This window comes from Gossypium arboreum, chromosome 7, assembly GCF_025698485.1.
Source record: "Gossypium arboreum isolate Shixiya-1 chromosome 7, ASM2569848v2, whole genome shotgun sequence".
NCBI lineage: Eukaryota > Viridiplantae > Streptophyta > Magnoliopsida > Malvales > Malvaceae > Gossypium > Gossypium arboreum.
Genome location: NC_069076.1, coordinates 26993850 through 27020166, shown reverse-complemented (window position 1 = coordinate 27020166; position 26317 = coordinate 26993850). Strand labels below are relative to the sequence as shown.

Genomic DNA, 26317 nt, shown 5'->3' with positions numbered 1-26317 from the left:
TTATTTATTTTTTGAAAAATATTTTTTCTCACTATTCTATTCTTCAAAACTCACTCTTTTTCCTTTGTTTTTGGCTTATAAAGTATAGTACTTCATTTCTCAATTGTACTCAACATAAAGCGACTTTATTTTTATTTTAGTTTCTGTTTGCTTGTAATTTATTCATATTTGATTATATATATATATATATATATATATATATATATATATATCTTAAAAACCATCTCTTTATTTACTTCATTTGATTTCTCTCACCAATCCTACCTTAACCTTATTTTGTTTATCTCAATGTTCTTTTTGTCTAGATTTTCTTCCCTAATCTTTTTCATTGATGACTTTTAATATTTTTTTTAATTGGTAATAAGCGCAAAAGATCAAATTTTTAATAAGAGCAAACAAAAAAAGAAATGGTGAATCATCAATGGGATCTTGAAGGAGCTTCCAAATGATGTTCGTATCGCCAAAACCAAAATTGTTTGCACTTTGAGTCCGACAATGCGATCGGTACCCATGATAGAGAAGCTACTAAGGGTTGGCATGAACGTTGCTCGCTTCAATTTCTCCCATAAGCAGCCATGAATATCACTAGAAGACCTTGAAGAATTTCAAAAAAAAATTATTATTTTATTTATTTTTGGTGTTAAAGGGGAATAAAATAAAATAATAAACAATGGGGGTTATGAAGTAATTTACACATTTAAAGTTTGGTGCCACCAGATGACACCTTAAAGCTTTTTTTTTTTCAACTACTAACTAATATGAGAAATTTATATATCAGGTCCCTGAATATTTTAGGTCATCACATTTCAGCCTGGTGGCGCCAATTTGTATGTGGCACCGTTAGAACACTGTAACAAATGCCTATTTTCGTAATTAATTTGTTTTTCGTACTTTCTTCGTAATTATTATTATTTTTATATTACTTGGGTAAAAAAACCAATTTACATATTATTTTATATTATTAACGTATTTAAATTTATATATATTTAAATGATAAATAATAAAGTAAACAAACCAAATCCTATTTATTATATTAATTCTATAATTTGAATTTCCAAAATAGGATTTTAGAAATAGAGATAGGAATATGAATATGGTAGATACTTACGATATGAATAATGAAGGTGAAATAGAATCTCTCTCCAAAAGCATTTTTTTTTTATCACCGCACAAATAAAATACTTTTTTGTGACTGAACAAGATATTGAGGAATTGTCCATATGTAAAATCATATTTATTGATATGGGCCTTTTCCACATAAAAAGAGAATCTTTTGTTACAATAAAAGAAGAAGTGCTATGAAATATTCAAGAATCGAAGTCAATTTGCTTTTAAAAAAAAATATCAATGAACTTCTATAAAATGATTTCACAAGATTCAACCAATTGTCTTGATCGTGGGATATAATTGAGAATTAAGAATCTATGTTATCAAAAGATTTATTGCAATTATTTTTAGCATGTCAATCATCCACTTTGGTATCTTATTGACCAAAAATGGTGATCTTATTCCTCTATTGATAAAATTTTTTTATTTTTGTAAAGTATTATAATTATCAAATAAGAAAAGCTCAATTTTTTTTTTTTGAAATGAAACATTTGAAGAGTATGACCTAGGTTTATTTTAGCATTGTTTCAATATAAAATTTGGATTGATATTCCTACGATGTCTTGGATTATTGGTTGCTTGTAGATTTAGGTACAATATTTAGGCTCACATATTTTAATTTCGTTGTTTAGATATTAGATTTTAGGAACTTAGGATCAATTTAAAATATTATAGGTTTGGTTTAGGTTTTTATTAGAATTTGGGATTTTATTTTAAGATTTTTAAAAGCTTTTTAAAATTAGATTTTGGATACTCGAAGTTAGGTTTCTAATGTTAGATTTTGAACGGATTCCTTTTTTAGATTTTACATCTTAATTTTTAGATTTTACGATTTTTAAATATTAGATTTTCAGGCTTTTAAATCCTTGATTTTGATATTTGAAGATTTTTAGGTTCTAGTATTCTTTTAAAGAATTTTAAACTTCCAAGCTTTTAGATTTTTTTTATTTTGATTTTTAAAGATTTTTAATACTGTATATTATAACTTACTCAAATAATTATAAAATAATTTAGTTTTAAAATTTTTAAATTTTAAAATATTGCCATCAACATAAAGTGTACATGACATATTGTATGTTACTATTTAATTATTATGTCATCTACATCAACACTTAATAATAAAATAAATAAAAATTATTTTTAAAAATAGTGTAAGAATGAATACAAAAACAGAAAATACATAATTCAAAAACTTCGAATACGTGCAAACAAGTAACCAACGAAAACTAGTGTTTCAGCCGCTGCACTACAAGCCTAGAGGGACTATTTCTAAAAATTGTCTTGGGGTCGAAACCAAAGGGAATCGGATAATGTTTAAACTTTTTATTCGTATAAATAACAAATTATTTTTTATTTATATAAATGTTAATAATTTAAAAACTTTATATTCATACTTTGATTATTGATATATATTTTTAAATGTGGTCAGGGATGGTTCATGCATGTGCTTGCCTTGGTTTGCCACTGATGTCATATAGTCATGGAAAAGCGCCTAAGATACATTTATACATTATAGAAAAAAATAGATATATAGATGCAAGGGATGGGTCGCAAGATAGTGGAAATAGTTAAATACTTCAATGTAAAAAGGAAATCATTATTATTACATTCACAAATATATACTTATTTTTAAAATTATATGAGTTTAATTTCAAATTAGAGAGATGTATTATGAGGGGAATCTCTCAGCATGTGCCACTACATGACACATCATAGGCCCCTTTTGTCACTCGACTTTAGGCCAATTTTATTCAACTTTAGAGCAGTCGAAAAAGCAACGATGAGGTGACTTTTTTTTTTCTTTTCCCATTATCTCTTTTTTTAGGTGCAAGACTTAAGTGGTTCAACTACCAATCCTGTGCAGCACTTTAGGACATTCAGAGAAAAAAAAAGGCTATAAATTAATTAAGCACCCAACTATCTTTGCTTTGGCCATGAAAATTCAATCCAAGCTTGGAAGAAGAAGAATTCAGAAAAAATGTAAGAAAAAGAGTTAAATGGTTGCAAACTATTGTTTTCATTATTATAATGTCACAATTTATAATGCCGGTGAGTTGGGAGAAAGACAAATCCCTGAGCACTGCACATGCATATAAAAAAAAAAAAAACCAAGGTTTGAAACAGATTCATATCGTTGAATACTTGTTTATTGACAGGCATCAGATAATTTTAATTATCTGTACTGATGGTGGTTGAGCTTTTTTTCTTTTTTCTTTTCCTTGATATTGTATATTTCTCAAATTTGTTTGATGAACTCCTTCAAATTTCATCCCTTGTGTTTTGCAAACATAAATTCATATCTAAAGTTGCTAAATTTGGATTGGATATTAACAATATTCATAAATTACAATGAGATGCATGAAGGTAAGAAATAAATGTAGATTCAACAAGTACAAACATACATTGAAATATATAGACTTTTTGATTTGCAGCAATTTTCAGAAATCAAGAAGGGGTGTTGATCCAATTGAAGCTTCCCTCATGAACAACTGTTTGAAACCAATGAGGAATTCCCTGAAATACAAGATCCGTAAATTTCCCTTTCTTGGGATCATAGGAGACTAAAACCCTGTTCTTATACTCCAACAGGATTTCACCGTTGTCTAGTAAGCAAAGAAGTCGAACAACTTTACCATTTGAAGGATTCTTCCATATCTTCAATGGCCTATCTCGTACCAAATTTTGTTTCAAACATTTCGGCATATAAGCTCCAATGCTGAACTCTTTTATCCAAGACTCCTTCACATTATAATCCTTCATAACCCATATCTCTAATTTCCCATAATTCCCATAAACAGCTGCTGCAAGAAAACCTCTTAAAACACACAAATGGAAGTTACACCTGTTTAGGCCACCGCAATCAGGCTTCGGGACCTCCCGGAATTGTTCGTCCTCTAAGTCAAATGACATAAGGCGGCGAGCTGGGTAATATCTCCGGGGCCTACTCACCCAATGAAGCCTTCCGTTAACCAAAGCCTCAGAGGGTCGCCTTATGAGCTGGTACGCTACTTTCCCTAGACTCCTCCACGCAGAGGTTCCAAGGGTGAATACCTGAACATCTGATTGTGGATAAACCACTCTTCTGGCACGGCTGTAGCTACTACTACTAGTGTTCCTATAATAAACTATCTTAACTACCTTGTATTGTTTCGTTTTCGGATGGAATCCGAACCCGAACACTACTTCCTGATCTGAATATTGTCTAGACTTTGGCAGCTCCATGAAATCTATGGTGAAAGGGTTGTAAACATAAAGTGCATCGTTGTATAATGAATCAGACAAGCATAATAAACCATTGCATGTTCCAACTACATCGAATTCAGGCATCGATGGTTGGAAAGGCACATATAATCTTTTTACCTTGTCCTTGTCGTGATTGTGAACCGATAAATCAACGAAATAGAGCTGGTTTCGGATGGGAAAATCACAGTGAAGGATGAGACATGGATTAGTGGTCGGAGCTTTCCAGGAAAGTTGCATATCGGCAAGGAGAGGATCTTGAGCTAAAGCACGCCATCCTTTGCATACGAACTTGAATTGCACCAAAGATGTGATCGGCAACCTTGACAGTATGTCGACTATGATTTCATGGGGAAGGGTTTCCATCTCAGTTGTCGTCTGCTGTCCAACTCCATGATCATCTTCAAGCATGGTTTTCCTTCTTTTTGCAACCCTCTCATCGTCTAAATCCATAGTTAGTAAGAGATTCACAACACACATGGATTACAAAATAGTGGGTTTTTAGGGAGATGATCAAAATGGAAGGTTGAAGATAAACATGGTAGACTTTTTATAAGATCAAACGAATAATAATATAAAAAAATAAAAAAACAAAAAGGAGAGAGAGAGACGGAAACCACAAGGAAATTGAATAGTGTTTGTATGGAAACTATCATTGAATATAGGCTCTCCTTAGCCTTATTGAAAGGTTTGATTTTTTATTTTTTCTTCCTTTGATTAATGGGACAAAGTTATAAAGAAATTGATGGACACAACAATCTGCACCGTCCAATTAAGCATATAGATTGCTGAAATATGAATGTAGAAAAAGCAAAGCTTATGAATAAATTCCATGGCTATGCAAAGATGGCCCTACTGATAGTGACCTTGCAACATTCAATCAGATAAAAATATTAGAAAAAAACCAAAACTTTATATATATATATATATATATATATTCAATTTTGGATTGGGTTTTGATGATAAAATTATATTAAATATGGTATTCAACTGGTGTAAAATTTGGATGTAGTAATCCTTTCTTTTATTTTGAACTATTACCTTTTAGGTATATATATAATATATATAAATAATTTTATTTAATTATAAATCTCCAAAAACAAATACAAAATAAGAGACCGAAGCCGATGAATTCAAGGTAAAAATAAACAAAGATAAAAAAAAAAAAAAGGCATGATTTTATGGAAAGTGAGACATAAAAACCAAGAAATTTTGGTGCAAGTAAATCAATAGAGAAATGAGCCTGGAAAGTTCCCATAACTTTCTACTTTATTTTGTGTTTTTGTTATGAAGTCTAGAAAGAAAAAAAAACTGAAAGCACTAAATTAATGGAAAAAGAAAAAAAGAGTTGGATTCTAGAGTTTGAAACATGTTGGGGAATTAGCTTCTTGAAATATTACATTAGGTATATATATTGTAAAATTGATTTGAATTAGTGTTTTTTTTTTTTTTTGTTGTAAACATGTTCTAGGAGTAAACAAGTTGCCTAAAGAAAGCTACATAGCTAATAAGAAGTGCTAATAAGGAGAGATGAAAATAAAATAACATTAGTAAAATAAAATGGTTTTGAGACTTCGTAAACACTTTTTTAAGGCTTTAAAATGCTTTAAGATACAATAAAGTCCCTAAACCTCCAAAGCAAAATAATGAAAATAATTTATAGAAAAATCATTTATATAGACATCTAGTATGTATATATATTTATATATTTTCATGAGATACCCTTTTATGGGGACGTATTTTTTAATGACATGACCTTTTTATATGATTGTGTTATTTTAAAAACAACCATACATAAAAGTTATATTTTATAAGATAACTTTACATACAAAAGTTATGTCTTTACAATACAACTATTCATTAATAGTTATAATTTTTAGACTTTTGTAAACAACAAAATATTGTTATCTACCAACATTATAAACTACTGACAATCCCTCCTTAGTTTAAAATATTGGTAAACTAATTTATTATCTTTTACACAAACAAATATTATGTATACAAGATGGTATTTCTCGATTTGAACCATCAATTAGTGGATGTATTTCAAAGTTCTAATGAAGTTTTTGGTATTAAGATTAAACCACAACTCCTAGAATTAGAAATGGAAATATATCATACATAATATTCATTTATATTACTATTAGAGGTTGTTCACTTTTAGCACTATTATGATTATGTGCCTATCTTGTTTATGATAAACATTTATAATAAATACCTCACCTCTACTTGTTGAAGCATAACCACTTTTTAGGTTTATATAGAGAGTTCATTTAATGTTTCATTTTCTTTAGATATTTAAATATTAAATAATGAACTCATTAAGAAGATTCAAAAGTTATCAACTATATATAATGGATCGCACTAGTTTCCATTAAAATTGTTTTAGAATAAGTTTTATTAGTGCATCACAAACACATAACAATTACTTGTTTTTTCCCATTGAACTTTAAAATTAGTGATTGCTAATTAAAATTTTGGGTCCCCATTATTGGTGGCTTATGATAGGATCAAAATTCATTCTAGTTGTAGTACTACTAGTCAAAAAAACTTATTTGGTCAGACATTCATTATTTTAGAGATTGAATCTTTAATATAATTAATTTATACTAACATGTCCAAAATTCTATTTTACAACTTGCGTTTGGACATTGTTTCATTTTGTTCTTTTAGGAAATAGTTGGCATAGTTGTGATCAAAACTCTAATTTTTATTAACATTTTCAAACGTTCCATTTCCATAACTTTAATCAACTTGAAGTTGGACAATGAATAAAGAAACCAATCACTTTAGTCCAGAGTACAAACCAACTAAATGGCTTTTCTTTAGCAAGATAGCTAAATTTATTAGCTTGTATAATTTCTTATTATAAAACTATACCTACACTTACTATTCTTGTTGGAAAAAATCCAGTTTGAAAATGGTTTTCTTACAGAACGAAAAATAAAAATTTTGAAAATTGCGCTGGTTTGTGATATTTATAGCAATAAACCCTTTATCAAAATCGCATCTGTGTTTTTGGCTAGATAGATCCTTGTCATTCCTTACTTTCAACTGAACGACCTTCTTCGCTATTCTTGTTTCACAAATTGCTTCGAGCATGGGTTCGAACAATTTGAATCAAACATGAAACCATAAAATAGTTTTCTTAACTTTTAGTGTGAAAAAGAAAATCTCTTTTCAATAGAAACCGTCAAATTTGTTATTCCGAAAAATAAATTTAATATATAGAGAATAAAAACACTCACTATTTTCGAGCAGAGTAACAATATCTTAAAGTTGTATTTTTAGCCATATTGGTGCTGTCTATTTATAGGGAGATGAAGTAAAACCATTGTTGAATTATAGAAGTTTATTTTAACTAGAAAAAGGAACTCCTAATGTTAGCTCGATCAATCAATTGAGATAGCCAAGAGGGGGGCCAATTGGTATTTTAAAAACTTGTGGAAGCAAGAATGAAAAGATAAGACAATGAACACAAGAATTTAGAATGGTTTAACTTCAATTGCCTACTCCACTACCTTAGCTTTCCACAACTAAGAATTTTCTAAAATTCATTAATTTGACCAACCTTTGAGGGCAATGTTTAACCTTATAATTCCCTTAAGATTTCTTCCCAAATCTTAAAACTTAAACCCTTTCAAAAGAGTAGACAAATGAGCAAACAAAGAAACAATCCTTATAAGATTAGGATGTATGCCAATTAAGCACTCACACAATAAAAAAACTTGAGTTGATAAAATACAAAGAATTGCTCGCTCACAAGTGTTTGTAAGAAAAATATGAAGAATTGGAGCACAAAAGGTTGATAAAAGAATTGTTGATCTTTCTTCATAACTTTTGATCTTTTGTAATCTCTCTTGTTGTTGTGGAAGCTTTGGAAGTTGGTATTTATACCTCCTAATTTATTTCCAACTGTTTGGGTTGGTGAGAAATTGAATAGAGCCGTTGGAGATGTAATAACCAATGCATTGATGTCTTCTGCAACAATAGGTATCGATACCTTTGAAAGGGTATTAATACTTTGGGCATTTAATGCCTAATTTTAGTGATCATTAAAGCCTAGAGTATCATTACAATAAAGAAAATATCAATATTTGCTATAAGGTATTATTAACTGTAAAATGGTATCGATACCAGGCAGGGTATCAATACTTTGTTAAGGGTATTAATACATTTGATTTTTGTTCAATTTTTCAAAACATTGAAGCTTAAAATGATATCGATACCAGGAAAGGGTATCGATAATTTTTGCAAGGTATCGATACTTTTGATTTTTGCTCGATTTTTCTAAACTTTGAAATTCAAATTGGTTTCGATACTTAGTAGTATCAATACTTTGTGTCAGGGAGAATTTTTTGCTTGTTTAAAATGTTTGAATAATTTTGTTAACACAATTTGAACTTATTCAAAATATTTTCTAACTCTTTGAAGAGTAGATTTAATTTTTTATCTCTTAGAAATATTTTGAAATAAATTGTCACTTTGAAATTCATTAAGTTTTATTCAAAAACATTATCTTTCTTATAACAAAACATTTATCAGATAAAGATTAGTTTAACACCTAGTCTAATTAGAAGTATAGGGGGTGACAACCTTAGTTATTAATACTAGGGTTTGTCGTTCCTCCCTTTAACATGAAGGGCTTTTGGGCCTCTCCCATATTGGATCCAATTACAAGTGCTTCCTGGACTTTTAACCTGGTACTTTATAGTTCGAGCCAACCTGATATTTTTTCTATTTCTCAAAATAAACATCTCAATTTATTTCTAATTAAATAATATTCTCAACGAAATTCTTCGTTAAAATCATAACGACTTTACCGTAAAAGAATTTATGAGAAAATATATTTAATATTTCTATATTCAACGGTTCACTATGACCAAATGACTTATTTCCATTTTTGAACTTCATTTTATTTAAAAATCATAGATTCATTTCTAGGTCATTTTCTTTTTGGAGAAAATGACATTCATTTCCAAATGATTTCATTTCTCCATTTTCATTATCATTTGGAGAAAACCATAATCATTTCCAAATACTTTCCATTTCTCCATTTTCACCATTTCTATCCATTTATGTTCATTTATTTGTCATGCAATTCATTTCTAGTTTCAATGAGCTAGTGGAAGGACCAATTGGACATATGTAATTAGGGCTCAAATGATTTATAATTAAGTTCCTTTTTTTTGCCTATTAATTATAAACTCATTTAGTCATGAAGTCATTCCATTATAATAACGTGACTGAGCTCTCCCTAATAGCATACTCTTACAAAAGCAACTCTATCAGTGCTTATCTAATGACCTTGTCATAAGTGTGTTACCCTTATAGGGTATCCTTAATCTCTTTGGGATAATATTTGTTCTCCCAATATGATCATATTTTATATCATTGTTACCAGTACATTTTCCTTCATGAAAAGTCAATTACTATTAAATAGTAATCAAGTCATTCATCACAAAGACGAATGACTCGTGACTAGTTTACTTTTTCATTAACTATGTAATGCCATGAGAGGATATCATTTACCCATGTCTCGAGTTATGAATTCCACTATTGTGAATGATGTTACATACTACAAAAATCATATACCCAACACACCAGCTTTTGGTTCCTTGTCTATTTGAGCTTAGTATTTTACTTACATCAAAGTATAGAATCATTATACATTGTAACACCCCTAACCTGTGCGTCGTTGGAATAGGGTTATGGAGCATTACAGGAGATTACATTTCAAAATAATAAAAAATTTAAATCATTTACTTCACAACATCAATCATTGAAACTTCCATTAATAACATACATATTGTCCCTTAAATGAGCCCTCGAGGCACTAAAAACACAATAGAAACAAATCGGGACTAAATCAAAAACATATAGAATTTTTCAAAAAAAGGTGAAAATTTTTCAAATTGTAGGGGTCATATGGCTGTGTGGCCAGGCCATGTGACTCACACGGTTGAGACACACACCTGTGTCTCAGGCTGTGTGGACATTCGAAGTAGGGGCACACAACTGTGTCCCAGCTTATGTCCGTGCCTATGTAACTCTCTGACTTGGGTCACACAGCCAAGCCACACACTCGGGTACCAGGCCGTGTACCCTTCAAAATGGCCTCACACTCCCATGTGCCAGGCCGTGTGCTAGGCCGTGTATCTGCCTGACTGGCAACCCTTAGTAAGCTACAGGGGACACATGGCCGTGTCGCTTGGCCATGTGTCACACACAGCTGAGACACACGCCCATGTCTATGGCCATGTGGATAAAAAATAAGCCATTTTTCTTACCCTTTCATGTACATACCTGCAATCAATTTTTCCACATATAAACAAGCCATCAAGTTGCACTTAAAACATGCATAACCAAGCTAAATTAATATGGCATATATTCAGACAACCAATATGCCCAAAGGGCACCTCAATCACAATAACTAACATGTACTTTATAGATGCATAATTTAGGCACAAAAAAACTAACTTGTAATCAATTTCATGCCAACATTTATCTCCATATTCACATATTATAGTCACACTTATTATACCAATTTGGCCATTCAATGTTCATTTACAAGCATTACCATAAATAGCCATAAATGTCAACTACATTACCCATACCAAATAACTACATTCAAGCATATCAAAGGACAACTCATAACATACATTTTAACTACCATTCCATCTTCCATCAATCAAGCACCATAAGTCATAGTATCAACCATTATAGTCCACATGTATATATATATATATATGCCAAACACAACAACAATTCAATCATAAGGCCACTTACATATATCAACATATCCACCATTTTAGTCATTCAAAAAAAAAAACATAATTACAAGCCAAAACAAAATGGTTAAAACAACAACCAAAACACTTATACATGCCATTATAAGCAAAACTTAGAAACACCAAAATCTACTGATTTAGCCGATGGATAGTGTGATATAACTCTGATAAGTTTCCAACTCAAACGAGCTTTTGATGCACTAAATATAACACCCTTAACCCGTATCTGTCGCCGGAATAAGGATTCGGAGTATTACCAAAATTTACAGATCATTTAACAAAAATTTTGCTTCACATAACATTCATACCTAAAATCAATCAAATTTAATCATAGTGTCCCTTATGTGAGCCATCGAGGCCCAGAATATAGATATTGGGACTTAACCAAGAACTCAGAAATTTTTTTGAAAATATTTAAAAAATTTCAACACTACAAGGGGTCACAGGCTGTGTGGTCAGATCGTGTGGTTCACATAATATTCACGAAGTTATCATCAATTCATATGAAATAACACATCATGAAATTCATAAAATTAACAAATGACCACTAAAATTTAGTTATCCAAACTCACAAGTATGATTTTTGTATTATAACGATAATCATAATTTCATAATAAATATTCCAAATAAAACATTATATCATTTTTAATTCAAAATTTATCAATTATTATCGGGCATGTGATCAATTTATACACAAGTCATTCATATATATATGTATATTTTCCTCCTCCTCCTCTCCATCCACATCCTTAGTATAAACAACACACTTGTAGGTAACATTGTCCATAATTTTCACTATCTACTTATGTGAATATTCAAGCTGTCCATCTATATCATAGTCACTAAATTATTTTTATCTTGAGCTAAAGAACTCAAAATTAAGTTCCATAAATTTTCCTAGAAAATAGACTCATATTTCTTCTTCCTATAAAAATTTCATAATTTTTGGTTAGGCCAATTAATATAGTTTATTCATTGAAGTCTCCCCTGTTCTGCTGTCTGACAGCTAAAAATTAATTATCTTCTCGTAAAGGATTCGAATGATGTCATTGTTTGTTTCTCTTGAAAATAGACTCATTCAAGATTCTAAACATATAAATTTAAGTCCTTAATTATTTTTATCCAATTTTTTATGATTTTCAAAATTCAAAACAGGGGAACCTGAAATCATTCTGACCTTGTCTCACAAAAGTTATTGTATCTCATGATTTACAGTTCCATTGCTTACATAATTTCTTTTATAAGAAACTAGACTCAATAAGATTTAATTTAATATTTTATTCATCCTATAATTCGATTTATACAATTTTTGGTTATTTTGCAAAGTTAAACTACTGCTGCTGCCCAAAACAGTTTTATTGCAAAATGTTGATTTCCATTTTGCCCCAAATTTCACAATTTATACAATTCAGTCCTTGCTCAATTAACCCCTCAATTAAGATAAATTTCTCAATTAATACTTTTTCTGGACATTATAAGTTATTTCATAACTATTGAAATTCAAAATTTCCACATAAAACTCTAACTTCAAACTCTTTTACAATTAGGTCCCAAACATTCACTTTCTATTAAATTCTTTCAATAAAATCAGAATATAAACAATTTAAAGCCCTAATTCCATGCCAAATCATCATATACTTCCAGCACTCATCCATAACAACTTCAAAAATTGGCCATGGAATCAAAAACTAATGAAATAGTAAGTTGGGCCCAATTGTAAAGGTCCAAAAACATAAAAATTTCAAGGAGAAAGCAAGAATTAAACTTACATGAAGCTAGAGTATGAAAACCAGCTTTAACCCTCCTCCATGGCTGTTTTTCAGCTGATGAATATAAAGAGAAATGAAGAGAATTCTAGATATTCCAATTTAGTCCCATTTTTATTTAGCCCATTTTGGCAATTTTCCAATTTTGCCCTTATTTCACCTTTCTCAGCTATTGCCGCCCAAAATATCTCCTTTCGCCTTATTTGCACTTTAGGTCCTTCCTCATTTGACAATTGAGCTATTTAATCCTTTTAGCAACTTTTACACTTTTTTCAACTTAGTCCTTTTTATTTAATTAACCACCCAAACGTCAAAATTTTCTGACTAAATTTTATTACTACCTTACCAACACTCCATAAATATTTCTAAAAATATTTATGGCTCGATTTATGAATTCGAGGTCTCGATACCTCATTCTCGACCCAATTTACCTAATTAATTCTTTTAAATCACCGAATTCACTAATTCAAAAATGCTTTTATATTCACATTTGACTCATAGGTATTAATTTATTAAATTTTCAACTCACTCTTCGGATTTAGTGATCTCAAATCTCTATTCCCGATACCACTGAAAATTAGGCTGTTACACTATAAAACATGGAAAAAAATAACAAAGAGTAAGCATAAATGCTTAGTAAGTTCGTCTAATATAAAACTTAACTTTCCGTTTTAACACAAAACATTTATTAAATTAACATGGCATGATCCAACCAAATATTGGCCAAAGCCTAAGCATCCACACCAAACATGTTAGCATACAAGATATAAATCATAGGCATTTTAACATGAATAGCCATTTAGTCACAACATATATCAGATGAGTTTATTGCTCATCTCAACTTATAATATTACCATGTATCACCATATCAAGGATTTTCATATCATTCTCTTACCATTTCTTTTCCTAATAATGCCCGTTGAGCCATTTAGAATACCGTTGGATACCCGGGATAGCTTACGCAAAGTGTCCTAACTCATATAACTATAATCCATCAATTCCTGTACATATATGCTCACACGAGTTGTGAATAAGTATGCTCACACGAGTTGTAAAAATGGGCCTACTCACACGATCTGTGGGTTGGAACGTAGCTATGCGATGCTACTCACATGAGCTGTGGAGTATCCGCAACACATGCCAAACCTCAATCATCGGTAGGACGTTCAAGACCAGCACCTGAATCATGTAAACCCTAATGACATGTCATTTGTATCCTACGCATTCCTAAAGTTCAAATGGGGCTTGATAGTTGACGTAACATCGTTGGATATACGATAGATTTATACATAACGATCCATGTTACATAAATATTTCAAAACGAGACATATAAATGCAATATAATTACATAAACTTGCCTCGACTATAAAACATAGATACGAAGACGATTATTCCGAAACTTTATCTTTGCTTCAATTTAAAGCCATACGAGGTTTGTCTTGATCTAAACGAATAAATTCAACTCAATTCAATAATTATTTTATTCAAATCAATCAAATTTTATGTTTTAGAAAAATTACATTTTTGCCCTATAATTTTGATTTTATTACAATTTAGTCCCTAGCTAATAATATAAAAATTCATGCAATTCACCCATAATCCACCATAGTCAAATTACATATAGGTCCTTAGCAAGCCTTACATTTAATTTATTTCACAATTTCACCATGTATAACTTCTATTTTTCAATTTAATCCCTAATTGACAATTTTATCAAAAATCACTTAACAAAAGTTATTTATCTATCAATAGGTAACTATTTTCTTCCATTAAAAATAAAAAAAACCTATATTCATTCATGGAAAAGCCCTAATCTTTTGACAGTTTTACAAATTAGTCCCCGTGCTAGCTAGATTAAGCTACAACGATCCCGAAAACATAGAAATTATTAAAATGAGACTAAAATGCATACCATGCACACAAAAACTCCATGGTCAAACCTAGAAAGATTCCATGGATTCTTTTTCTTTAAATTTTTGGTTGAAGAAAGACTAAAAAGATGATAACTTGATTTTGTTTTATTTTATTTATCGTTATTTACCAAATTACCACTTTGTCCTTAAAAAATATTAATAATTTCATTAATACCAAGTCATGTACATCCATCATCTTCATTAATGGTTTAATTACCACATTAGGACTCATACTTTAAGGTTCTATAGCCATTTAATACCTTTAGCTACTAGAACTCAACTTTTGCACTTTATGCGATTTAGTCATTTTTATCAAATTAAGCATGCAAATGATAAAATTTCTTAATGAAATTTTTATATGGTAATACTAACATGACGTAGACATTAAAATAATATTAAAATAAAATTTTCATGTCAGTTTTGTGGTCCCGAAACCACTATTTTGATTTCACTAAAAACAGGTTGTTACATACATAGTCCGTTATGCACTCAGAATTTAGGTATGCCACACTATAAACGTCACAAGTGAATAAATCCATTAACAGATTCGATATCTATTTTTCTTAGGTCCAGCCTGATGTATAGTCAGTCCAGTTAGTCACATCTATGTATCTATCTTCTGGGAGTCGTCCGCTCTGATGCCCAAGACAAAATATCTCCCAAATTGGACTTAATAGATGGTTGACTTGTCGTCAAATGTATTAGTTAATTTGTGTCAATTTCACACTTAAGGAGCTTATTTTCTATGCAATTTATGATTTTATATTAAATTTCCAATATTTAGGCCTTAGGATTAAATATTAAAAAAATAAGTGTTTTTAACACATTTTATAAATGTTGTGATCCAATAGGCCGACACGAGCCTTAGGCAATACAAATATGTGTAATTGAGGGTGTAGGGTGAAGAATTAAAGGCCCAATTAACGTGGAAGTAAGGGACGAGTGATGCACAAGTTTCCCAAGCCATCAATGCAAAAAAATAACGACACAAGGCAAGATTTGCATGTCGTGCTGCGCCATAGACATAGTGTGGCACAACACAAGTCGACGCGATGCCCAAGAATATTAATTCTATTTTCATCCATGCAATCAACTTTATACGAAGACCTAGGATGTGATGAAGGCCTTATTTGGGTTACCAACACTTTTATAAATAAGAAATTAGGGGTTTGATGTAACTAAGTCATCGTAAAGGCACTTAAAAACCCTAGTATAGGAGTAGGAGTAGATTAATTTTCTTTCAGCTTTTCAATAACTATATGTTTTTCCTCTTGGAATAAGTTTTAATCTAAGAGTTTATTTATTTTATTGATGTATTTCTTTTACTTATTTTTGTATTCAACTTATTTCTTTATTTCAGTCAATCGATTTGCTACTCTGTTCTCCATTCAATGTCAAATCTACGATTAATCAAATCTTTTTTTCCCTTCTAAATCAATCATTTTCTTCACATGACTTGTTCAATTAAGATAGAGATTATGAATAACATGAGTGGATAAATCCTTTAAGGGAGATTAACGAGTGGATGAGGAATTGATTATCGAAGGATTTAGGGTTTTCCTGAGAGGATTAGTTGGTATAGATTACGTATTCATAAACCACTAGAATTGACAACTCTAGGAAATTATCATAGGCTAGACGAGATAGGGAGATAAGTTGAACCAAGTAAATCGTAATTTATCCTGGATGAGAAAGTGAGGTCAGGAGATAAGCAAGTATCAACCAATCAATTAAATAATTAGAGGTCAGGAGGTAATAATTGGTTAATTGATAACTAATCCACCTCAAAACCCTAACCCAAAGTTAGTTACAAACCCTGAAGTGAGTTAATCTTCTTGATTAGTTTATTGATTTTTATCATTTGTTTATTTTTCTTATTTATTTATTTTATTTAATTTATCTCGTTAATCTATTTTATGGTTCATTAGGAATTAATTACTACTTTTTAGCTTATAGTTGTAAAAGGGTTTTCATAATTTATTCTATCCTCCTTTGGGTATGATCCTCAGAATACTTTCAAGTATTTTGTTGTACTAACTATACTAAAATTTTACCTGTGCACTTGCGGACACCACCGTTTTAATTTTTATATATTTTTGGTGTTATATGTTACTATAAACGATAACTTATTTATTGACGATCAAGTTGTTGGTAGCATTGTAGAGAAGGTTTCGTCTATAAATCATGAAAATATTTTTTTTTTACAATTAATAAGATAAGAAAGTTAAGACCTATAAATAGGATATGTAATTTTTGTTTTTTTTGTTTTTATTCTCTTTTCAGATCATTTATGGCTTGAAACTCCGCCACTCCAATCGAACCATACCTAGATCTGGAGCAACTACTCAGATGCAACCGTCCAAAAATGACTACCAATCCACCTATGATAATTATTTTACCCTGTGAAAACCCATTGTAGAAGATCCACGTGAGTGATAAGGAAACATTCGAGAAGAAGTCCTAATGGGTCAACAGATGTTGCGCGAGTATGCCCAACCTACACTAGACACTGTGTGAGGTAGCATAGAATGGCTGGCGATTAATGCCAATAATTTCAAACTAAAAACGACCATGATTTAGATGATCCAAACCACATTGCAAGTAAAAGGAAACTTGGTAGAAGACCTGAACTGTAACAGCCCAATTTGGACCCTAATTGGAACGGTGGTTTCAGGACCACGAATCCGAGTTAGAATAATATTTAAATATTATTTTCTATGTTTAAAATGTATGAAGTTGCTTTTGTGAAAGTTTCGTTTAAAAATTTTAGTGTTTGGAGGTCGATTGATGAAAAAGGGTTTAATCGCGTAAAATGAAAATTTTAAGGGTTAATGTATAAGGGCCAAATTATGATTGTTTTTATATTATGGAATATTAAGGTTGCAATTTGGCCATAAATAGGAATTAGTGGTCGACCAATATGCATGGATTAATGACTTGAATTGTTTATTATATTTTATGGCATTATGGTATACTTTAATATATGTTAATATATTATATTTAATAAAAGATGAAAGTGTTCATCTTTCTTTTTATTTTTTTTTGCCTGAAACTAAGAGAAAGAAAAGAAAGTTTCATCTTTGATATTTTCGGTACTTTCATGTTCAATTAGGTAAGTGATTTGAGTTTGGTTTTTGTTCATTTTTACACTTGCTTTGAATACTATAAAGCCCATGCTTGAAATTTTGAAATTGATAATATATTCATGAAGTGTCATTGTTAATAGTTTGATGAAGTTTATGTTTGATGCGAGAAAATAAAAAAAAATGTGTTAGATTAACATTTTGGTATTGGGATTTTTGGTAATTTTGAGCATTTAGGGTTAAATTGAAAAAATACTAAATTGAAGGACTAGATTGTGAATTAGTGAAATGGGAGGATTTATATAAGCTTAGTGAACATTCGGCCCTAGCATTGTATATGCAAATTCTTCATATTTTGTGTTTTGAGAAAATTGGATTAAATTGTAAAAGTGCATAATGTTAGGGGTAAATTGGTAAATTGCTCAATCATGTGTATTTGGACCTAAATGAATGAAATTCTATTTGAATGACATTAATTTGGAAATTTTTAGATCAAGAACCAAAAAGATCGGACGTGAATCGGGGAAAATCAAAAATCGTTGAGTAGTCGAATTCAACTGTCCATCGATATCCGAGGTAAGTCATTAAGTAAATATTTATTGTTGGTTTAAATAAATATAATTTATATATTTGTGTAAGCCAAGTTGAAATATATGAAATCTTGGTGTTACCGAACGCAAATAGAAATAATAAATATGAAAATTTCACTAAGCATGCGAGTTTGGTTAATGAGCACTAAGTGTGCGAGTTTGATTATCGAGCACTAAGTGTGCGAAGGAAAATATTAAGCACTAAGTGTGTGATTTCATGGCTTTTCTAGTTAAACAATAGCACTAAGTGTGCGAATACAACAGGTGAAGGAAAATGATCAGACGATCTAATTATCAAATGCAAGAGTAGTAGTGTGACAGCCCTAATTTGGCCCTAGTCGAAAAGTGGTTTCGGGATCACAAAACCAAGTCACAAAAATAATTAAATGTTATATTCTGTGTTTATTATATGTGAAAGTGCATGTGTGAAAATTTCATGCTTTTATTTTGTCATTTGAGAGTAAAATTATGAAATAGGACCTATGTGAAAATTTCTGAAAATGCTATAGGCCAAATTGTAGTGGCCAAATAGTTTGTAGTGTAAAATAAGAGGATTTGCATGTCAAACCTCCCATTTTACATGTAGTGGCCGGCCATCATGTTGGTGGTAGACAACATGTGCAAATTTTTTTATTGAAACTATGGCATGAGTATGGCACAAATATTATATGCCATTTTGTGTCATAAATTGTTGGGTAATTAGAATAATAAGAGTAACAAAAGGAAGTGAAGGAAAAGTTTTGTCCATCCTTGTTCATGGTAGCCGAAAATGGAAGAGAAAGGAGAAGAAAAGAGCTCTTGAATGTTCGGTCACTTGGGGAAGAAAATCCAAGGTAAGTTCATGGTGCTTTGCTTCTATTTTGATGTTCATGGGTTTTTCTTGTTTCTACCTTAACCCATGAAGCATATTTTTGATATTTGGTTGTGTTGTGAGCATTCGGTCATGAATGGAAATGAGAGAAATGGTTGTTGTTTCATGTTCTTTTGATGAAAAATGGAGAATAGATGAAGTTGAGCCAAGCAAATGAGCATGCATGTGCCTTAGATGCTAAGGGGAAAAATTGGCTAACATGTTGTGTGTATTATGGCCGAATGTGAACTTGGATAATATTGAGTAATGTTGTGCTTTAAAATGATGAAAGGAAGATTATGCTTAAGTGAAGTTATAGGTATGTGATGATTGATTTGTGATATGCATGTTTAAATAACATGCATGCAAGGTATGTGTGAAAGAGTGAATTGGTAATAAATCTGCTTGGGACAGCAGCAGTAATGTGATTTTAGAAAATCACCATAAATTGTGAAAGATGAGTTAGAAGCTGAATAAATTATGTAATTAAAGATTAATGAGTTTAGTTTCTTATAAAAGAAACCGTGTAAGCAAAATAATTTCCGATGATGAGATATTTGAAGTGATGTGGGACAGGGTCAGAATGACTTCTAGATCCTCTGTTCTGTTTTTATAAAATCATTATAAATTGTAAAAAAATGGTTATAAGATTAAGTTTATATGCTTAGACTCCTTAATGAGTCTAGTTTCAAATGAAATAAACGAGAACATATTTTGAATTTTTTACAATGAGAAATTTGATTCGTAGTGAAGAGTGGTCAGATTAGTCAAACAGTGAAATAAGGAAAACTTTAAGAAAATCTGGTATTTATTGGCCAAACCAAAAATCCTGAAAATTTTATGGGTAAAATATATATGGGTCTATTTTCATAGAAAATTAACAGAACTTGATTTGGAGTTTCGTAGCTCCAGTTATAAATGATTTAGTGACTGTTGCTCAGGAAGACAGCTTGCAGTGAAATTATGATTATGTGGTAAACATTGACAAAAATTTGTTAATGAGTTGCTTATTGATTTCTTATAAGCTTACTATGATCAGTAGGTGTGAAAGTTGAATATATATATATATATATATATATATATATTATATTTTGAAAGTGATGCTTGAATAGTCGAATAATGACTAGTTTAAAATCTTTAAATTTTAAGCTCAAGAGCATAGAGGGGCAAATTCGGATAAGAGAAAAGAGAAAGTAATGGAATAGCTGTTGTAATCATTCGGCAACATTCGAGATAAGTTCTTAAGTGTTTAAGCTTGATTCCTTTTTATATGCCCAAGAGTTAAATTAATATGGTAAAGGGAATGTAAATTTTATTTAGTTAATGTGCCGAATATGTAATGATTTAAGGCTATAAGCCGATTATGGCTATTATGCTTAAGTTGAATTGGATTTGGAAATTTGATGCACTAAATGAGTGTTACAATGAATAAACTATGCCGTATATGTGCTGGTGGAGATATCACGATTTGTGATTATTAAATACCTAAAGGAAACCATGATGTGTATAAAATTATTATTATTAGTCCTTTGTGATAGCCGAATATGGCTTGGCACTAAAGTGATTAATTGTGAACTTCGATGAGGTAAACCATTAAAAGTGTGGTGCTATAAGACTATGGGCTAATACGATATGTGGATTCGTTCGTAAAGTAAATTATTCGGTATGCGATATGTACTTAGGCATGTTAAATCGATTGGAATTGAATCATGAATGTGAATTGAGAAGCATAGGTAAAAATGCCTATGACATATATGTGAGTAAGGGTAAAACCATCATAAATTATCGATAAGGATGGGCTATGTGCGGAACCATCTTATAATTGCTAATTTGAAAGGTTGTGTGCGAATCAGTGAGCAATATGTATATATTAGATGAATCGTGACCTTTTGGTTCTACTTGAACTAAGTTGCGCGATAAATAATTTATGCATATGACTTATAGTCGAATGGTCACTATGGGTTAAGTTTGAATGGTGAAATGGAAATGTGATATGATGAATGAGATGTGTTAATATATAATTAAATATGCATGATATTTGATGTGTATCCGGGCCTAAAGACCCGCAGGCTATATGCTGGAATTATATCCGGGTTAAATCCCGAGCTTCGTCTTTGGTAATATATCCGGTTAAATCCCGAGCTTCGTCTTGTAATATATCCGGTTAAATCCCACAGGCTTCGTGCTTTGGTAATATATCCGGGTTAAATCCCGCAGGCTTAGTGCTGGTATTATATTCGGGCCTTCGTACCTAGCAGGCTTCGTGCCGATGATGTGTATTCGGGCCTTCGTGCCTAGCAGGCTTCGTGCCGATGATGTGTATTCGGGCCTTCGTGCCTAGCAGGCTTCGTGCCAGTGATATGTATTCTGGCCTTCGTGCCTAGCAGGCGTAATGCCGGTGAAATGATATGTTATGTGAATTCGGTGTTCCTTGTAAGATAAGGGTTTAGCCGAATGTTAAAGATGAAATGATAGTGTATTGTATCATGCTTATATGGTCTAATGGCTAGTATAATCATGTTGGTAAATATGCAATGTGCTTTTATAATCGAATGATAAGTTTGAAATGAATGTGAGTGAAATGTTATGCATAAGCTATCAAATGCTAAATGTGAAAATAAGATGAAAGAAAAGTGTTTGAGATGTATAATTATATACGTTCGAATGATGTTAGTACTTAATTGATATGAATATGTTATATGGAACTTGTTGATTTGATTATTTAGGCCTTTGAGCCTAGCAGGCTATAATGCCGGTGAAATGATAATTGGGCCTCGAGCCTAGCAGGCGAAATGCCGGTGATTTGAGAAAAATCTAAGACTAAGGTACCTTGTATTAGATTGACAAATGAATACATTTAATATGTTAAGTGGGCCAGGTACACATTATGTACTCATATGTGAGTTTGATTTGAAGTGAATCATAAGTGTGTAATGTGATACATACGTGAATAAATGTTATAACTATATCTATGATCATGATACACTGGGTCAGGGTGTGAAAGTATGTGAAAGTATTTGATTTAATTATGTTATACGAATTCAGATTAAGTGTGATAAGAATGCTGAACGTGCGTTATGTGTTTGTATGTATTCGGCCAGATGGCAATATACTTAGAATATGGCCTCTTGAGAAATTGAATAATCGAAGTATAATTGCGTTTATTTGTTTGCATTGCTTAAAACTTACTAAGCTTATGAAAGCTTACTCCGTTGTTACATTCCTTTGTTTTATAGATTGTTGGCTCTAGTTACTTGCTCGGGTTGGAGTTCACCGGAGATATTATCACACTGTCGAGCTCACGCTATTGGTGTAAGTAAATCCTAGTATTTCGAGTCTATGGCATGTATATGGTTTTAAATGTTGAGTATGTGATACTATAAGTTAGCCAAAGTTGGTGGCTTGTATTGATAAAGTGTTTTGGCTATGTAAATTGGCTTATGTTGGCTAGTGATGTTTTAGGCCTTGTAAGCCCATATATGGGACAGATTACATGTGAAAAGAAAGGTTTTAAATAGACTGAAAATTTTCGGCAGGGTTTTTGTGTGATTGACTGAGTTTAAGTCGGGTAACACCTCGAACCCTTTTCCGGTGAGGGATACGGGCAAGGGGTGTTACAAGTAGTGTAATATTTATGTTCGTAATAATGCAGGTACGTAATCAAACCTTTGTGGTTGATATTATTGAACTTGAAATTATATGGTTGGTAGTAATAAATATAATATGTATGATAGATTTGGAAAAATGAGAGATGGATGAGTTGAAAAGAATAAAATAATAATAATAATAATAATAATAATAATAATAATAATAATAATAATAATGATATGATTTATATATATGTTATAATGTTTGATTATTTATTTTATATGTGAGTGAACATTCGACTATGTATTAACTAGTAAGATGGGAAGTGATAAGTAATTTTTTTTTTTAGAGTTTATGTATATTCGATCATGTTAGGGATTAAACTTGATTGATTGATAGATATATTGGTAGTCAAGTTTGGTTGAATATGTGATTTTAGTAGCAGAACTTTGTAACACCCCAAACCCGGCCTGGAAGTTTGGCTCGAATCTGGCATGTCACATTGAAGTGTTTTTCGAAAACCATGTTTCCATTAAAAACCCTTCTTAATAATTAAAAACTTATACCCTTTTTAAACCTTGTTAGAAACCTCAGCTGAATAACATTCTTAACAACTTTGTAAAAATCTTGGAAGTTACGGAAGCTTGAATTAAAAACAATTGCGGATACGTGATGTTTTGAACAACAGTAGTTGCTTTGGAAAACCATGTTCTAATACTAGCAATTATAAGAACAATAAGTAAAATTTCAAATTTGAAATCCAGAAAATTACAACGGCTTTACTACAACCCACATAAAACATTTAAAAGTAATAATCAAAACTATAAAATAAACAAGTGTGTGTGGCTTCCTCCAAGCCCCTCGCACTCGATCCGTCTAAGGTGGAAATTACGAAAGGTTAATAAGCGGGTGAGTTTATGAAAACTCAGTGAAATCCCTACTATATAAAAGTAACAATCACCATATAAAAGAATTAAATGTCCTGACCCTACTTACTTAGTTTCAGTATCAATTGGGTCTTAGCCCATTATAACGAGCAAGTGCAGATAGGCTTTAGCCCATTACAGAATAAGAAACATTATCAGAACTAGAATCAAAATGAGAATTAGAATCAAACTGCAAAATCAAATTCAGAATGAAGCCCATAGGCCCATAACAGATACAGAACAGATATTTCATGTATGCAGAAAACCCAACCCATGTCCAGCCGTATACACCCCCATACCAACCTTACACTATGTGGGGAGACAACTCGACCCACCCATCCGCTACACACCACAGAATTTGTAGCATGGCTGCCAAAACTGATATTGTGACAGAGTCACCAGATATAGATATTGTGGCAGAGCCACCAGAATCAGATAATGTGGCAAAGCCACTTAACAGAATAAGTGGCACAAAGCCATCGATAACGGGTCTATAATCGGCACGAAGCCCACAATATCGATACAAAGCCCACAATAACGGCACACAGCCTTCGGTAACATGATCGGCACTCAGCCATTGATAACGGGTCAATAATCAGCACGAAGCCTACAATATCGATACGAAGCCCACAATAACGGCACACAACCTTCGGTAACATGATTGGAACTCAGCCATCGATCGGTCAACAAATATTGTGACAAAGTCACCAGATACAGATATTGTGGCAGAGCCACCAAAACAGATATTTGTGGCATAGCCACCAGAACGTTTCCTTATTAATAAAACCCATATCTCATGCAACAGATATACATGTCATGGCAAACAACATACAGAATCAGAATATCATGCCCATATTTGAATCAAACAATCACAGTCAAGTCATTCATATCACCAACATATATTCACAATCAAATCTGTCAACCACACAGTCCAAGTCAGTCACTTGCCTACAAGGGCAAAACAGTCATTTAACACCCTAAGGGTAAAATGGTAATTTTACCCTACAAGGGTATCTCGGTAATTCTACCCTACAGGGGTATTTCAGTAATTCTACCATACTGGGGTATTTCGGTAATTCTACCTTACAAGGGTATTTCAGTAATTCTACCCTACAGGGGTATTTCAGTAATTCTACCCTACAGGCGTATTTCAGTAATTCTACCCTACAGATATGAGATTCACCTAGCCTAGTCCAATATTTACTACACAATCAAACTACTTATCCAATTGGGCCCATAGGCCCACTAGGCCCACATGGGCCCTTTTGGCCCATCGCGGCCCGAAGTAGCCATCCTACAGCTAGAGTAGTGAGAAATACACACCTCATAGGAGACTGGAGTTAATCCGTGCTCCAAGCACTCTTAGCCGATGCCCAACCCAAACGAGCACGCCATAAAGCGAAAGGGATCAGCCAAGAAAGGTACATTTACTCTCCTCATGGTTTTCTCTATTTAAAGCCAGCTTCGCATCCATTCTTATGTTAGCTTCCCGATGTGGGATCCCTCCATCATCAGAGTTTAAATTCAACACTAACTCTTGCCGCCCCTTGTTAGCAAAATAAATGCTCTTTGATTGCCATGAGTTTCGAACCTTGGACCTCCTTGCCAACACTATGACGCCACCTTCTGGCCTCTTATATGGCGCTACTTTGCCACTAGACCACAAGGCTTTTTATGGCACAATTTCCCCGCCAATATTCTTAAGGCCTACCTACTACACCCAAGGTTTGATTCACCTTAAACCAAAATTTTTGCTAGAGTCCAGGTTTGAACCCAGGACTTCTCCAACACTTCTCAACACACTTAACCACTAAAACAAGCCTTCATTAACAAAATTTACATGCACAACAAAATATTATAAGCTGCCTTCAAACGCTTCCATGCTTAAGGCCCAAAACTTTTAGGCCCAAATTCAGGGTGTTACAACTCTACCTCTCTTAAAGAAATTTCGTCCCCGAAATTTCCATCTAACAGGGTAGTCGTGTAACATCTACCCCACTACGCTACCACTACGCACTCTGATCCTACTATCACTATCACACTTCAATTAGAACTTGAAACATCTCATACATACAACACTTATTCACTGAAGCAGACACATATTTATCACACATATATACAATTTCTATATCTAAACATCACATCCACATAAAATAAATACCAAATTTAAATTCAGACCAATATCTAAGGAATCTGCAGTATTTCAATTTCTAAATAGACAAAAGTATTCAGAAGACTTACAGATTCAGCGCCGGAGACTCGGTGTGCCACACTTTTTAGGAGAAATACTTCAAACAGACCACGTGGTTGAAAATAATTTTCTGAAATTCAACCTTTGAAAACCCAATCCACAGCCGAGTTGTTGCAACCCAAGCTCTGATACCACTAAATGTAACACCCCAAACCCGGCCTGGAAGTTTGGCTCAAATCTGGCATATCACATTGAAATGTTTTTCAAAAACC

At 32.0% G+C, this 26317-nt stretch overlaps 1 protein-coding gene across 1 annotated transcript; it reads right to left on the bottom strand.

Annotated features, from left to right (window-relative positions):
- Positions 1 to 3400: 3400 nt before the first annotated feature.
- LOC108469560 (F-box protein At3g07870-like) lies at positions 3401 to 5127 on the bottom strand. The gene has a single exon (XM_017770444.2). The coding sequence runs from the start codon at positions 4825 to 4827 to the stop codon at positions 3553 to 3555; it is 1275 nt and encodes a 424-aa protein (XP_017625933.1). The 5' UTR covers positions 4828 to 5127; the 3' UTR covers positions 3401 to 3552.
- Between the last annotated feature and the right edge of the window lie 21190 nt (positions 5128 to 26317).